We start from the raw sequence: 14,736 nt of genomic DNA, 5'->3' as shown, positions 1-14,736 counted from the left end.
ATTTAATGTATTTTTTTTTGTTTGTTGTTTTTTAAGCGAGACTTCGCTCCACGCCGAACTTAGCGAAACGCTTCCTTTGCCCGTGTTTTTGTCAGACGGCGCCTTGCGGAGATGTGCTTTTTCGAACTGGCCGCTTAGCTTCCGGGTTAGCTTCAAGACAGCGCCGTCCTGCTCATCCTCGCGATTGTTTTTCACACGAGCCCCACCACGGCAAGGCGGACCTCCTATCCTATCCCATCCTATCCTCCGTTCCGAACACACGAGACATGGAAGCGATAGGCGCCTTCAGCAGCCCTCCTCCCTCCAGTAACGGCGCCGGAAAGGGCAGCAGGCCCGACGCGATCCCCGGCCTCTCCTCGCTCTCACGCCCGGCACCCGGGCTCGAGCCCGACCTGGCCACCGCCTCGCACTGCCGCAGCCTCTTCTCCCGCGAAGCGGCCGGAGTGCTGTCCCCGCTCACCAACCTGGCTCTGGACCTGGTCAACTTAGCCGTACTCGGAAGGTATTATTACATTTCCCCCCCCCCCCCGACCTCACAACTGTCGCTGCTTTCATTCGGCCGGGTTCGGGTTTACTAATGTCCCCCCCCCCCGTGTGTTGTCTCCCCCGCACGCAGCCACAGCGACACTCCGAAGAGGGGCAAACATCCCCCGCTGGAGAAAGTCCCATCCTTTGCTTCTGACATCTCATGTGATTCTGGTGAGTCCCTCATGACCTTGTTTTTATTTTATTTTATTATTTTTTTTACAAGATGGTTCCATAATATAGGAGCGTCACGATCACGTGTATGACCTAGTGTTGTTGACATGGGTTACATTTTTTTTTTTTTTGGTGGTGGTGGTGGTGTGCTATAATATCTGCATGGACAAACTGCAAGCTTCTTGATCGATCAGCTCCCATCATGCCTTGAGCCACCTCGTCCCTCGCATTGACCCCTGTTGCCCCCCCCCTCCTCCCACCCCCCCTCCTCAGGCATTGACACGGACCTCCCGAGCCCCATGGACGCTGCTGAACTGGATGATTCGTAAGTAATAGTGAGACTGTCCTAATTAATGGTCCTCCCCTCCCCTCCCCCCACCTCGGCTTGGGTCATCTTCAGGATTACGGGTTGCTGCCGTTGGTCCTTGGGGTGGCAGATGAGGCAGGGCCCCAGGCTGCCGCCTTCACCGCTCACATTTCGCACCTCAAAACTGAGATGATGCGAGTCATCCCCCCCCCCCCCAAATCTACTCACGCATATACAGCCAGAATATATACATTTTCTCTCTCTAAAAAAAAAGGGGGGGGGGGAGGTTAGTCTGGAGTCCTGAGTCCTGAGAGGAGTTGACAACTTTAAATAATCCCTTAAAGTTGAGTGAGAGCGGCGAGAAATGTAATTTGGTGGGGGGGGGGGGGGGGGTGTTATCAGCGGCGTTGGCTAATCTTGGGTGGCCCTCCTCCACGCTGAGTGTGCAGACATCTGCCGCCGCCCGATGAGTTCCTTACAGCTGCATTCTGGCTCCTAAAGAATCACCTTTCATCGGCAACGCTAACAGCTGCTTGGTTGCTAGGAGACTTCAGACTCTTCCCCCCCCCCAAGGCTTTGGCACACTCCCGGCATGCAGCGTTATTCCAGTGGGAGGAGGGAAAAAAGGAAAGGGGCAGGGGTCTCCTCTGCGTTAGGACTATTGAAACGGGGGCGACCGACTAACCCCCCACCTACACACACACACACACACACACACACACACACACACACACACTCTCTCTCCTCCCCCTTGCTGCTGAATGGGACACGCACGCTCTCTCTGCTCGCCAGACAAAAGGCTCTTGGTGGAAAAGGGGGTCTGGCGGCAGGCGAGGGAGGCTGCAAGCAGCACGCATATGGCAGATTAGTGCATCACTACACACACACACACACACACACACACACTCACACACTCGGTCCTTGACTGGTGGTTTTGCATACAGGTGGGCACAGACCACCTCTTGTGTCTTTGCATTCATCCAACTTCCAATTGAATTCCTCCTGGAACTCCCCCCCCCCCCCCCCTTTGTTTCAGTGTGTGTGTGTGTGTGGCTGTGTTAAATATCCCAGTACACTCGGTCAGTGTTGTTGTCCTTTGGTCTCAGGTTCGAAGAGGCCATGGCGCAGTCGAGCAGACTCATCAACCAGTAAGTGGAACCAGGAACCTCAAGTTGTTGAACTTTATTCACGGAGGGGCCAGTCCCCCCCCCCCGCCCCCCTTTCAGCATTTCATTTCTAATTTGTGCCCCCCCCCCCCAACACCATCTCTCTCTCTCCTTGTCAATAATAGAAAAATGCCGATCAGGAGAATCAACTCATTACCAGTAAGCACATTTTCATTTCTCTTCTCTCTTGCATGTGTTCCAAAAAAAAAAAAAAAAAAATCTTTATTGATATTGGAACTTGCAGTAAGTTGCCGGACAAGAACCTCATGTCTTCCCTCTTCCCCCCCGCGTCCTGCAGCTTCAACTCCAGAGCGTCAGCCCGTCTATGAAGGGCCAGGACCAGGACGCCGGCCGCTACGGGGTTTTCAGCCGGCAGCTGGCGTCCAAGTCGCGGCCCGACAACAAGGAGAACGTGCCCGAGGTCGGTGTTGAGATGCATTTTGTTGCCGTAGCAACAGAGTGCCCGCACACTGTTCCAACCGATGCCGCCCACAGTGCCGATGGTAAAAATGAGACTTTGTTGTTTTGTTTTCCAGGAGGGTTTCGAGTTCAAGAAGCCGGCCATGCCTGCGTCGAGATCTCGCAACCGCTCCTTCAGCAGCTGCGGCAGCCAATCCAAGGAGGCGTTTGCCCAGCGGCCCTGCTCGGCTCCTGCCCTCATGGTTCGTCTCTTGCTTCCTTCGCCCCCTACTGTCAATATATAGTCGTTACACCTGGGCCATGCCATTTTAAAGACATCGGTGTTCACTACGCAGTCCGCTCAATGTATCCCACTTGCCGTAGAATTATTTATAAATACATAAATAAATAACCGAGGCTTTGGCCTGCATCGCCCCCTGCTGTCACTATACAGGGGCTACGCCATTTCTTAGCCACATACGAATCCCGAGTGAACGTCGATATTCACCATAGTCCAGTCATCGTATCCCACAATGCACCGCTGACCGTAGTGTACAGCCGATGGTCACTGACCCCAATGGCAGGGTATCCCATCATGCATAGCGCTCATGCTGACCCATAAGAGACTGTAATGATGTCCTTGTCAATGTGTAAGTGAATGTACATTTATTCATTCATTTCTCCTGCGGTCCAGCGGCTCAGCTTCTGTGACTCCAGCCCCGAGTTCCTGCGCCGCTCCTCCCTCAACCACGGCAACAGCGAGGAGCTGCTGCTGCAGCAGCAGCAGCAGCAGCAGGAGGTGGAGGAGGAGGATGACAGCTTCCTGGCCATCATGGACGACCAGTCGGAGGTCAGCAGTTCGCCTCCGCTAGCGTCTCGGCTGAAAAGGTTTGCCGGCCTGCGAGCTGTTTGTGGTGTAACGCTGCCCCCTGCTGTGTGACATGCAGAACGACACCGGGATGCCGTCGGGGATGGCGAGCCTGCTCACCGCTCCGCTGGTGGCCGAGAGCGCCGCAGACGATTCCGTAAGTCTCCCTCGGTTTTTTTTTATTATTATTATTTCCCACTCGGAGCACAGTGGCGCCCTCTAACCTCTGGTCAGCAACTGCACCTAGCGATTTAAAAGATTTTTTATTTATTAGTTTAACAAAAAAGTTTATCGCCGAATGTAACAATTTGTTTTTCAGTTAATTTGACTTAATTATTATTTCTCATTTTTCATTATTTGCCGTTTATTTCGTCATGAACTCTTCGCGCGTGCATCTAGGGGGCAGTCTGGAGCCTTCAAGTCTTTAGTCTTGATTCATGGATTTATTATGTGTGGAAGTGCGTCTGAGTCTGTCCGTCCGTCCTCCTCCAGGTGGTGATCCGCTATCGGCCGCGGACCCTCTTCCGATCCCCCTCCATGCCGAGCCCGGTGTCCCGGCCCTGCGCCAAGCGGCCCGACTGTCCCGGGGACGAGAACACGCCCGTCAGGGTGAAGAGGCGGCGCAGTCTGGCAGGCTCGCTGGACAGCAGCCTGCAGCAGAGCCCCGACTCCCCGAAAGCGGTGAGTGGAGGAGGAGGAGAAGGAGGTGGTGGTGATGATGATGATGATGGAGGCTCTTTGACTGGTTCTGACGTGGCTCCTGGTGCTCTCGCAGGGCTGCTCTCTGTTTAGGTCCAAGTCCTTCTGCCAGGCCGAAATCGAGAAGCTGCTGGACGGCGAGGACGGCACCAAGGTGAGACTTCGCCACGGGGCTCCCTACTGCCCCCTACAGGGTTGCACTGTGCACTTAAAATTTTAAAATTTGTGACGGTGCAAGGAAGTTTTCCATCTACCAGGGCGTTTGCAGCCAGTGAATTTGCTTTTTTTTTTTTTTCTTTAATAATTCAATGCATAAATAATCAATAATTGAAAAACTAACGAGCCGACGGGCCATTGGAAAAAATGAGTTGGATTAATCAAAAAACGAATCATTGAAGAAAAAAAAAATGAATCGTTGGATTAGATCGTGAACGCAGATGAATCATTTTGATTCATGGAAAGAATAAGTGCTTAGGTCCTCAAAAGGTGACCGGCTCTAGTTCAGTCAGGGAACAAGAAGGAACATTGATTAACTAATGAAAAGAAATTATTTTGTGCAGCCCTAATATTTTGCCACTGGCCAACTTCTGATCTATTTGCAGATTGGAAGTGTGTTCATTTAAAATGTTGTACAGTGCAGTGTAAAATGAGAAGAAATGTGAATCTTTGACTTTGGAAGTCCCAAGCACAGAATTACAGTGGCGCCCCCTAGAATTATTTCTTTTTTTTTTTCCTGTTTGCACCCCCACCTCTGTTGGTGGGCGCCACTGCGCTCTTGGTTTAGTTGGCCTGAAATCCTCTCAATCGTCTTTCAGCTCTTGGTCCTGCCCACGGTTGGCGGCAAACTCCAGGACATCAAGTACATCACCGGGGACGTGGTAAGCCCCGCCCCCCTCGCCGTATGCGCGCCTCTGCCGATCCGCCGGGTGGCGTTGCAGTGTAAAAACTAATAACCAATGTATGTCCCCCCCCCCAGATGGAGGCGGCGCTCTCCGGCCACTTCAGCCCCCTGGTGGAGAAGATCATCGTCATCGACTGCCGCTACCCGTACGAGTTTGAAGGAGGACACATCAAGGTGCTCCATCATTGATGCAGCAATTTAAAAAAAAAAAAAATGGGGGGGGCGGGGGGGGTGCAGTGGTTGCCTTCGCTGGTCCAGGGTGGGAGAGGCTCCAGGGGCCCGGAGAGCAGGAAGAAGCGGGTGTTGGAGATGGATGGAAGTCCAGGTTGGTCTAAGTCTCTGTCTGTCCCCCTCCTCCTCAGGGAGCCCTGAACCTGCACCAGGAGGAGCAGGTGGAAGACGTGCTGTTCCGGGACCCCGTGGTCCCGTCCCGGCCGGACCGGCGCGTCATCCTGGTCTTCCACTGCGAGTTCTCCTCGGAGCGGGGGCCCCGCATGTGCCGCTTTGTGCGGCAGCGGGACCGCGACGTCAACGACTACCCCCGGCTGCACTACCCCGAGCTCTACGTCCTCAAGGACGGATACAAGGACTTCTTCCCGCGACACCAGGTGAGTCCTGCTGCGCAGGTCAAAGGTCATCGTTGTGCCTATTGCTGGGGACGGACTGCAAGAACAGTCCACTTTTCATTATTGATGATGATGATTATTATTTTTATTATGATATTATAATAATAATATTCATATTTATTATTATTATAATATTATAATAATAAACAGTAATGCAGTGTAGCGCAGGCAGGGCTACTTGTTGGACTGTGTAGTTCTGTACAGCTCTTGATTGACAGGTCTCTTAAAACACTGAACAAACTGTTCAGTGAATACAGCTATTTTATAACTAGCTAACTATTACGGTCCCTGGCCTGTAGTTTGGTAGTTTGTGTGTGTGGTGTCTCACTGCCTCCTCTCTGCTGTGCACCCCCCCCCCCCCCAGCGCCTGTGCGAGCCTCAGTCCTACCGGCCAATGCACCACGAGGACTTCAAGGACGACCTGCGCAGGTTCCGCCTCAAGAGCCGCACGTGGGCCGGCGAGCGCAGCAAGAGGGACATGTACAGCCGGCTGAAGAAGCTGTGAGCGCCACCTGCTGTGCCTCACAGCCTGCCTGTCTGCCTCATACCCATTGTATTTTTTTTTTTTTTTTTTTTATTGTTTTATTTTTTTTCAAAATTCCTGGCGCGGTGCCCCGTGGACCAGCCTGAGGCCCCGCCCACTGGCCCAGCGAGTCCTTGATGCAATAATGTGGGAGACGTTTTGATCTGGAGCTGCATGGAAGGAGAACCTTGACCCGATTGACCTGACTGGAGAAAAACCACTGGGACCGTCTGCTTGTGTGTGTGTGTGTGTCTTTTTTTTTTAAATTATATTTGCAGCACAAATCACTGCCCAACTGCAATGCCACCCCACCCTCCCCACCCCTCACCAGAAAACCACAGCGCCTCCTGCTGGATTTTTTTTTTTTTTTTAACATTTCAAATGTGTGATTTTTATTTTTTATTTTATTTTATTTTTTTTCTTGATGCACTTGAATATCCTGCAGTGATGAGGTGCTTTCTCCCCTCCCGCTTCCCTTTTTGTGTATTGTGTATTATCATTTTATCATTATTATTTGTTATTATTTTTGCAGAGATTTGGGGGAAAATAACATGGAAATTGTTGGTTTTTTTCTTTTTTTTAATTTTATTCTTCACCAAATCATCTGCCTCTTCTGTTCCATTCTTCCAACACCATTTAAAAGATCCCAAAGCAAAAAAAAAACAACCTGACTTCCTGTTCACTTTGCAGTCTGATCATGTAAATATATTTGTTTTCTGCTGCAGGTCAGCAAGAGTTTGGAGCCCCCACCACCCCCCACCCTTTTTTTTTTTTTTTTTTGCTTTGGGTTCTTTTTCTTGCTGCCAAAATAAAAGCCTATTGATTTCAGCTCTTGACTTTCACTGAGTGTTTATTATTATTATTTTTTAATACATCAAAGCCTCCTGTTTGTTTGTTTGTTTTTGTCACCGTTACAAAAGTGCACATGTTAAGGCCATGGGCAGAGTCCAGCACGGGGCAAACTATGGCCCGGGCCCATGTGTGGCCATTTAAACTTTGTAATCCGGCCTGCTGAATATGAAACTCTATTAATAAACCTCACTAAGGTTTTAGTTACCCTGTGCTCTCGTGTTTCCTGCCACACTGGTGATGATAATATCCTGAAGAATAGCATCACTCTGAAGTACTTTCAAAATAGCAGTCCATGATTTCCCTCTGTTGCGGGCCACCTGTGATGAGTGCACATCAGCCGATGGGCCTCATCATTTCAAGAAGCTCTTGGATGGTTGGTACGGTTCTAGCAAGACGTGTTCTCAGAGAATGGAAGGCTGCCTCTCGTCCTGGTTTCAAGAACTGGTTGAATGACATGGTTTCCTGTATTTATCTGGAAGAAATTCCATACACTCTGTCAGACACTCGTCACATATGGGCACTCCATTAAACACATTCAAAGTCAACAACACCGTCCTCCGGACTAAAGTCACTTCTGGGCCGTATTGCTCCGACCAAGTACGCTTTTACTCTTTACTGTTTGTTTTTCTTTCTTTCTTTGCACAGTCTAGTTTCTACTACTCGGTCTCCAGCTGGTCCTGGCCCAGTGGACTTTACCTCGTGCCGGCACCATTGACTCATTTTCTGGACTGACCTGTGTAACTGTAACTCTCACATGCTCAGTCCCTTCTTTTCTGGCAGGTTAGGGTTTTTTTTATTGTCTTCTGTCTGAAAAAAAAGTAACAGTCCATGATATATTTTTGGGTCACCGAAACGCCCCACCCGTCTGCTTCCTGCTCCCCCCCCCCCCCCCCCCCTTCTGTCACGTTTCAGAGCCCACTGTGGCCCCACCGGTCAAAAAGCCTGCCAGTCCCTGGTCTGACTAATAACTACAGTGTGTCCAGAGCCGATCAGCAGGAGAGAAAGAAAAAGAATTCTTCTTAAATTTGGATTTGTGTGCCTGGTGTAAACTTCCTCTTCCTGGTTCTGAAGGTTCTTCCGCATTTGATCTTCCTTTTTTTTTTTTCTTCCTCTGTGGTGGAAATGCCGGTTTCCTGTTTTTCAAATTCCCTCTCACTCCCTCGCGCTCTGTGATCCTGGGAGTGGCCTCCGCTGCGGCACGTGTACAAACACACACATGCCCGCGCGCGCACACACACACATTCCTGAACACTCCTCCTCTTGTCCCCGCAGCAGTTCACTCCGCACTCAGCCACGTGATTTGTCCTCTGGCTCGCCACCAAAGTTTGAATTCACACGGTTTCCCCCGCTGCCGCGGCAAAAGAAAGGGGGCGGGGCCAACGGTGTTTGCAACAGTTTCCGCTGACTGCAAGTGCTGAGAAATGAACAGACCAGTACTGCTGCTTCCAGGCGTTGACCTGGGGGGGGGGGGGAATAATTTGGAATGCCTTTAGTTTTTATTTGTTATTATTTTAGTTTCTATTTCTGGCTAGTTAGCTTAACTCAGTTTAGCTTAGGGAAAGGTCGTCAAGGTTAACAAACATCCTCAGTGAGCCGCAGTTTCCTCATAGTGTTTAATGACTTTAGGAAAGTTTGCTACAAAGACTCCAATAAAAGTACTGTACTGTACTTCTATGGTCCCTGAAACGGGGTACGGTAGGAGGGGGGAGATGCTGGATCCTGGTCAACTGTTTTTAATTATAACTTCAAAGACCTTTAAGTGAGGTGAACGTGATTACAAATGACATTTGCTTTGACCACAAATCAAACAAAAGTGAAACTTGTGGTTAGCTCACTCGCTAACGTTCAGCAAATTGACATGAAAAATAATTTTTTTTAAAAAACCCGCGAAACTTGAAAGCAGCCAGCAAAGTGTGTTCACGGCAGCAACTGTTTCAGTACATCCTGTTTTTCTGTTTTCTTTTTGTAATACTCAGCTACTCTGTTCTTACGGCGGGATGTGGAACTTGTGACTCACAGTCAGCTACTTCCTGTGTGAAGCTGCAGCAACATTTTCTGAACAGGGTTTTGACTATTATCTATCTATCTATCTATCTATCTATCTATCTGTCAACCATTGTGCATTATTTGATCTCTAATCGTGTATTACAGTTAAAGCAGCGTGAGCAGCAGCAGCAGCAGCAGCAGCAGCAGCAGCTGTTGCTGGCTGAACAGCTGCTGCTGCTTGTTGTAGCTGTGCTGTGTTTGTTCCCACCTGCTGCTACAAAAACTCTGCAGTTTGCACGCTTCATTATGTCTCATTTATTATCATTAAACGCTCCTCTTTTACATCAGACGTTTAATTAAATTTGTTCTCACCCCTGGGAAATTTAAGGCCAAAAAAACAACAACAAAAAAAGTCAGATGCTGGAAATGAATCTGCGTGAATGAATTTATGCTTGCTTTAATAAGATAAGACGAGTTTAGATAACATTTATTGATGCCCAATGGAGATATTCTAGGTTCACAGCAGTTCAAGGGAAAATGATAGCTGATTTAAAATAATAATAATAATAATAATAATAATAATAATAATAATAATAATAATAATAATAATAATAGTTATGATACAAATACATCAAATAGGACAGAGACGATATCATAAAAATGCTAGCAGCATCAACATCAACTGAAACAGAACAGAACAGAACAGAACACAGACTGTGCGCGCCATCTGGCGGTTAAGAGGAGCAGTGGCAGCTCGGCGCTGACCAACCCGGAAGTGAAACGCTGCGCCGCTCGTCTTCTTCCCGGGCTTCAAGGCGGGCGGGCAGGCAGTCACGGGACGACATGGTGCGCTGCTTTCTGGTCCACACCGTGTGTCCGCTCCCCAGCCTCGGTGTCGCCGCCGGCTCCGAGTCCCGGCTGCTCTACTGCCGCCTGTTCGGCCCGGACGAGGCGCTGCTGGCGCCGGAGCAGGAGCGGGAGCTGAGCCCGGAGGAGAGGCGCCTCCTGCGGAAGGAGAAGGTCGCCGCAGTGGCCAGGTGTGGTGTGTGTGTGTGTGTGTGTGTGTGTGTGTGTGTGTGTGTGTGTGTGTGTGTGTGTGTGTGTGTGTGTGTGTGTGTGTGTGTGTGTGTGTGTGTTTTCACTGTCATGTTACTTCCTGCTTCTCTCACTTTTCAGAATAAACGTCAGTCACAATGTCTTCACATTAAAGGCGCAGTGCCTAAGGTTGAGCAGTTCTATCCGATAATAATAATAATAATAATAATAATAATAATAATAATAATAATAATAGCGCTGCCGCCTCACAGCAAGAAGGTTGTGGGTTCGATTCCGGGCCTGGGACCTTTCTGTGTGGAGTTTGCATGTTCTCCCTCTGTGTCTGCGTGGGTTCTCTCCGGGTTCTCCGGCTTCCTCCCACACTCCAGAAACATGCATGTTTCACTCTAAATTGTCGGTGGGTGTGCATGTGAGTGTGACTGGTTGTGTGTCTCTCTGTGGCCCTGTGATGACCTGGCCACTGGTCCAGGGTGTCGAGAGGCTCCAGCAGAACCCGGGACCCTGAGCTCAGGAAGAAGCGGCTATGGAAGATGGATGGATGGATAATCTGTCTGTCATGTGGGTTTATTTTTTTCACTCTGACCTCTGGATGACTCTTTGCTCCTCTCCCCCCCCCCCCTCCCTCTTTTCTACCTACTCCTCCACCTCTTCCTCCTCCTCCACCCCTCCCTCCTCCACCTCCACCCCAACCCCTCCTTCTCCTCCTCCTTTCCATTCTTCTCCTCCTCCTCCTCCTCCTCCAACCCCTCTTCCTCCACCCCCCCCCCCCAGGCAGGTCCGCAGTGCCGTCTCCCTCTCGCGGGAGTCCTGTGGCGGTGCGGTGGTGGAGGTGGCTCCGGGCGAGGAGGCCCTGGCGGTGCAGGAGGCGCAGGTGGGCGTGGCGCGTCTGCGGGCCGGCCAGCCGTTCTGGGAGGAGCTGAGCGCCGTGTGGCTGGCGGTGCAGAGCCTGAGCTTCACGCTGGTGTGCGAGCCGCACGACAACCTGCTGCTGGCCGAGGGCAGCCTGCGCACCCTCGGCAGGCTGTGTCTGGAGCAGCTGCACCTGCTGGGGCCCGGCAGCGAGGTCAGACTTAGCCCGCTGTTTGGAGCACACCGTCGTACATGATGGGTCTGAGGTCAGGACGGTGACGGCTCAGTGGTCATCCCAGGCACTAGGCTCTGGGGAGGAGGCCGACTTTCCCCAGAGATCAGCTGTCAATCATCACCGTGTTGGATTCATTGGATGCAATTCAATCACAAATAATAACAGTATTTATATATATATTTATATTATTGTTATATATTTATATTATTGTTATATATATATGTGTGTGTGTACACACACACACACACACACTTATTATTGCCTCTTGACAGTTTTGATGAAGATGTAAACCTGCGAACACCTGAACTCTCTCTCTCTCTCCCTCCCTCCCTCTCTCTCTCACTCTCTTCCTCCTCCTCTCTCCCTCCTCTCTCCTCTCTCTCTCCCTCCTCTCTCCTCCCTCTCTCTCTCCTCTCTCTCTCCCTCTCTCTCCCTCTCTCTCTCTCTCTCTCTCTCCCTCCCTCTCTCTCTCCCTCCCTCCCTCTCTCTCTCCTCTCTCTCTCTCTCTCTCTCTCTCTCTCCCCCTCTCTCTCTCCCCCTCTCTCTCTCCCTCTCTCCCCCTCTCTCTCTCCCTCCTCTCTCTCCCTCCTCCTCCCTCCCTCTCTCTCTTTCTCCTCCCTCCCTCTCTGCTCTGAGGAAGCTGATTGGCTGAGCCCTTTAGAAAAAAACAAGTCTCGGCCTCAGAGACTTGTGTGGGTGTGGCAGATGCGAAGTCACTAACCCCCCCCCCACCTCCTCCTCCTCCTCTGCAGGTCCTGCTGAGGAGCCAGCGCCTGGACGCCCTGCTCAGCCGCCTGCTTCCTCACGGCCAGCTGCTCTTCCTCAACCACCGCTTCGCCCTCAGCCTGGAGAGGGAGGCGGCGGCGGCCTGTGCCTCCAAGTAGGGCCCACATGGGGGCGCCGCTGTCCTTGTCAACTCTTGAAAAAGGTGTCGTGCAAGATGGGATTGGTGAATCATCTGATGGCAGCTTTTTCTGTCTCCAGCAGCCGAGGACAGAAGGAAATGACACAGTAGCGCACAGTGGGGCTCATTGTTGCTTCTACACCCAACCTGGACTTGGTCTAGAACCGACCCCCCCCCCTGGTTCTAGTTCTGGTCTAGAACCAGTACCAACTGTGAAAGACTCAAAGGGTTTTTTTTATTTATTTTTTTAGAAACGTCGGGAAGCAATTGGCTGCTGGAGAGACAAGCTCCTCCAATAGGGATGGACAAGTTAATGCATCGCTGTGTGTGCACGTCTGAACTCTTACCCCCCCCCCACCCCACCCCCGACTCACCTGCTCCCCCTGATGGCCTTATTAAAAACCTGTTGAACCTCAAAGTCTGTGCAGCTGCTTTGAAGCTAATGTGAGCATTGCCCGAGGTGTGTGTGTGTGTGTGTGTGTGTGTGTCCTCCTCCTCCTCCATTTTCTCCCCCCCACCTCCACTTCCCCCTCCACTTCCCCCTCCCCCTCCTCCTCCTTCTCCTCGTCCACTTCCTCCACTTTCTTCTCCTTTTCGCCTCAACCTCCTCCTCCTCCTCCTCTTCCCTGCCTTCACTTTCTACTCCACCCCCTCCATCTCCTCTTCCTCCGCCCACTCCTCCTCCTCCTCCTCCTCCTCCCCACCTCTACTTTCTCGACTTCCACTTTCTCCCCTTCTCGTCTTGTTGGGAGAAGTAAAAACTTGCCAACCAAGTGCGCCGTCAGGCCCTGCGTCCCTGCCCACTAGGGGGCACTGTGTCTCTAGGCAACGGTATCATGCGCGAGGCTCGTTTCTGTTATTTCCGCCGTTAACGAGACACGAGGAGGCAGAGACGGCGAGCACCGGCCGCTGAAGTTGCCGCGCGACTTCAAAACGGGCGGCGCTCGAGATCGTTTCCACGCGCGTGAAATCGGTTTGTAATGTCGCCTAATTACCGCCGCGGAGACACGAGGACGACGCTGATCTGTGGCCGCGAGCGGCAGTGCGATAGGACGAGAGTCAAGTGGAGGGTGACGTTCGCTGCGCGTGTCCTCCCCGTGCGTCACGGCGACGCGTGGCTTCCCCTTTTATCCAACTGCGATTGTAAATAAATAAATAAATAAATAAAATAAATATAAAAACAACACGTGAATACTGAAAACAGCAGAGCAGCGTGTCTGTGGGCCCCAGTCTCTCTCTCTCTCTCTCTCTCTCTCTCTCTCTCTCTCTCTCTCTCTCTCTCTCTCTCACACACACACACACACACACACACACACACACACACACACACACACACACACACACTCAGGGGGATCAGAAAACGAGGCAAAGTCAGAAAGGCAAAGAAGTTGAGGAGCATCGGCTCCACCAGGAGGTGGATGGAGGTCACAGATTCAAGATGAAACACTGGGAGGTTCTGCAGAAGTTCTCTGAGAGTTTCCGGAGCCTCGTCGGGGGCGTTTATCTCAGCGGCAGGGCAGGTTTATAATTCTGTGATTACCGCGCACCCCTACCGCCCGACCCCTTCCAAACCCCCCCCCCCCAAAAAACCCCCCATGGCGGTGAAGCAGGCCACTTAAGTGTGCGGCAGCGGAAGGAGCAGCAGAACGCTGTCGGCCTTCAGCGCCACTCAGCCAGGGGACAAATTGGAGCCATTAAGTGAAGGAGATAAAATCGTAGCGGCAGAGGAAGACGAGGATGGAAGAGCAGTAGCAGCAGCTTCTTCTGTCTCCAGCAGCCCTGGATGTCAGGAAACAACACAGCGGCACACAGAGGGGCTCAGCGTTGGTTCCAGACCCAGTCCAGGTCCTGGACCGGAGTCTCACGGTCGGTTGGACTGTGTTCTCTGCCCTGTGTTTACTTGATGCACTGTGTGCCCCTTCATTGCTTGTGTGTGTGTGTGTGTGTGTGTGTGTGTGTGTGTGTGTGTGTGTGTGTGTTTGTACATGATCCAAAATTCTGACAAATGTAACGTACACAAATATGATCGCGTTTGTCAATGGCGGTATTTTATTTTGAAAATTGCTTTTATTTTGAAAATGAACCGGATTCTCCCGTGTTACTTGGAGTGACTTCCTGTCCAGCTTGACGCCGATCGCTCGTGGCTCGCGCACTCAACAGACCAGATGCCGAAACGGTCGCTGCATGGCGCTTCCCTTTGGTGTTAACCAGGCATTAACTGCGTGTCAAATAAAAACAGTTTGAGTTAACGTGCTGTTAACGCGTTAGCTTTGACAGCCCTACTGTGTATACACACACACACACACATATATATGATTATACAACTTTTCCTAGAGTGTAAGAAACACAATACATATCTTGATAAGTTACATATATGGAGCAGGAGAAAAAAATTAATTGTACTTCATTTGTGATTAATCGCGAGTTAACTCGACACTAAAATTTTAATCACCTGACAGCGATTATACATATATAACACCACCTTGTCTGGAAGCAGACACCTCCTGGTTCTGGTTCTGGTTTTTAACTAATTACCTCTGGGTTTTGGCTCTGGTCTAGAACCAACTACCTCCTGGTCCTGGTCTAGAACCAGCCACCTCCTGGTTCTTGTCTTGCACCAACCAGTCGCCTCTGGTTCTGGTCTATAACTAATTACTCCTGGTTCT

At 50.9% G+C, this 14,736-nt stretch overlaps 2 protein-coding genes across 2 annotated transcripts; both read left to right on the top strand.

Moving 5' to 3' along the window:
- The first annotated feature begins 66 nt into the window (after positions 1–66).
- On the top strand, positions 67–6,774 carry LOC142882616 (M-phase inducer phosphatase 1-like). Its single transcript, XM_076017411.1, has 15 exons — positions 67–502; positions 617–699; positions 973–1,024; positions 2,113–2,154; positions 2,298–2,331; positions 2,471–2,593; positions 2,709–2,834; positions 3,266–3,421; positions 3,519–3,596; positions 3,932–4,120; positions 4,215–4,292; positions 4,954–5,016; positions 5,115–5,213; positions 5,402–5,647; positions 6,030–6,774. Exons 1-15 carry the CDS (start codon positions 267–269, stop codon positions 6,168–6,170), a joined length of 1,746 nt encoding a protein of 581 aa, XP_075873526.1. The 5' UTR covers positions 67–266; the 3' UTR covers positions 6,171–6,774.
- A 3,064-nt stretch (positions 6,775–9,838) lies between these two features.
- On the top strand, positions 9,839–12,488 carry LOC142882617 (AP-5 complex subunit sigma-1-like). Its single transcript, XM_076017412.1, has 4 exons — positions 9,839–10,063; positions 10,854–11,145; positions 11,919–12,046; positions 12,151–12,488. The coding sequence occupies exons 1-4, from the start codon at positions 9,870–9,872 to the stop codon at positions 12,179–12,181; spliced, it is 645 nt and encodes a 214-aa protein (XP_075873527.1). The 5' UTR covers positions 9,839–9,869; the 3' UTR covers positions 12,182–12,488.
- Positions 12,489–14,736: the final 2,248 nt, after the last annotated feature.

Source organism: Nelusetta ayraudi, unplaced genomic scaffold, assembly GCF_046127955.1.
Source record: "Nelusetta ayraudi isolate G7.1 ecotype Tasmania unplaced genomic scaffold, CSIRO-AGI_Nayr_v1 ptg000358l, whole genome shotgun sequence".
NCBI lineage: Eukaryota > Metazoa > Chordata > Actinopteri > Tetraodontiformes > Monacanthidae > Nelusetta > Nelusetta ayraudi.
The sequence above is the reverse complement of the archived record's forward strand: the minus strand, read 5'-3'. Positions and strand labels throughout refer to the sequence as shown.

Coding starts and splice junctions, on each gene's coding strand:
- LOC142882616 (XM_076017411.1), top strand. CDS start 267: ATGGAAGCGATAGGCGCCTTCAGCAGCCCTCCTCCCTCCAGTAACGGC. Junction 4,121..4,214: donor GCCCCGACTCCCCGAAAGCG/GTGAGTGGAGGA, acceptor GTGCTCTCGCAG/GGCTGCTCTCTGTTTAGGTC. Junction 5,017..5,114: donor AGTACATCACCGGGGACGTG/GTAAGCCCCGCC, acceptor CCCCCCCCCCAG/ATGGAGGCGGCGCTCTCCGG.
- LOC142882617 (XM_076017412.1), top strand. CDS start 9,870: ATGGTGCGCTGCTTTCTGGTCCACACCGTGTGTCCGCTCCCCAGCCTC. Junction 10,064..10,853: donor AAGGTCGCCGCAGTGGCCAG/GTGTGGTGTGTG, acceptor CCCCCCCCCCAG/GCAGGTCCGCAGTGCCGTCT. Junction 12,047..12,150: donor GCGGCGGCCTGTGCCTCCAA/GTAGGGCCCACA, acceptor TTCTGTCTCCAG/CAGCCGAGGACAGAAGGAAA.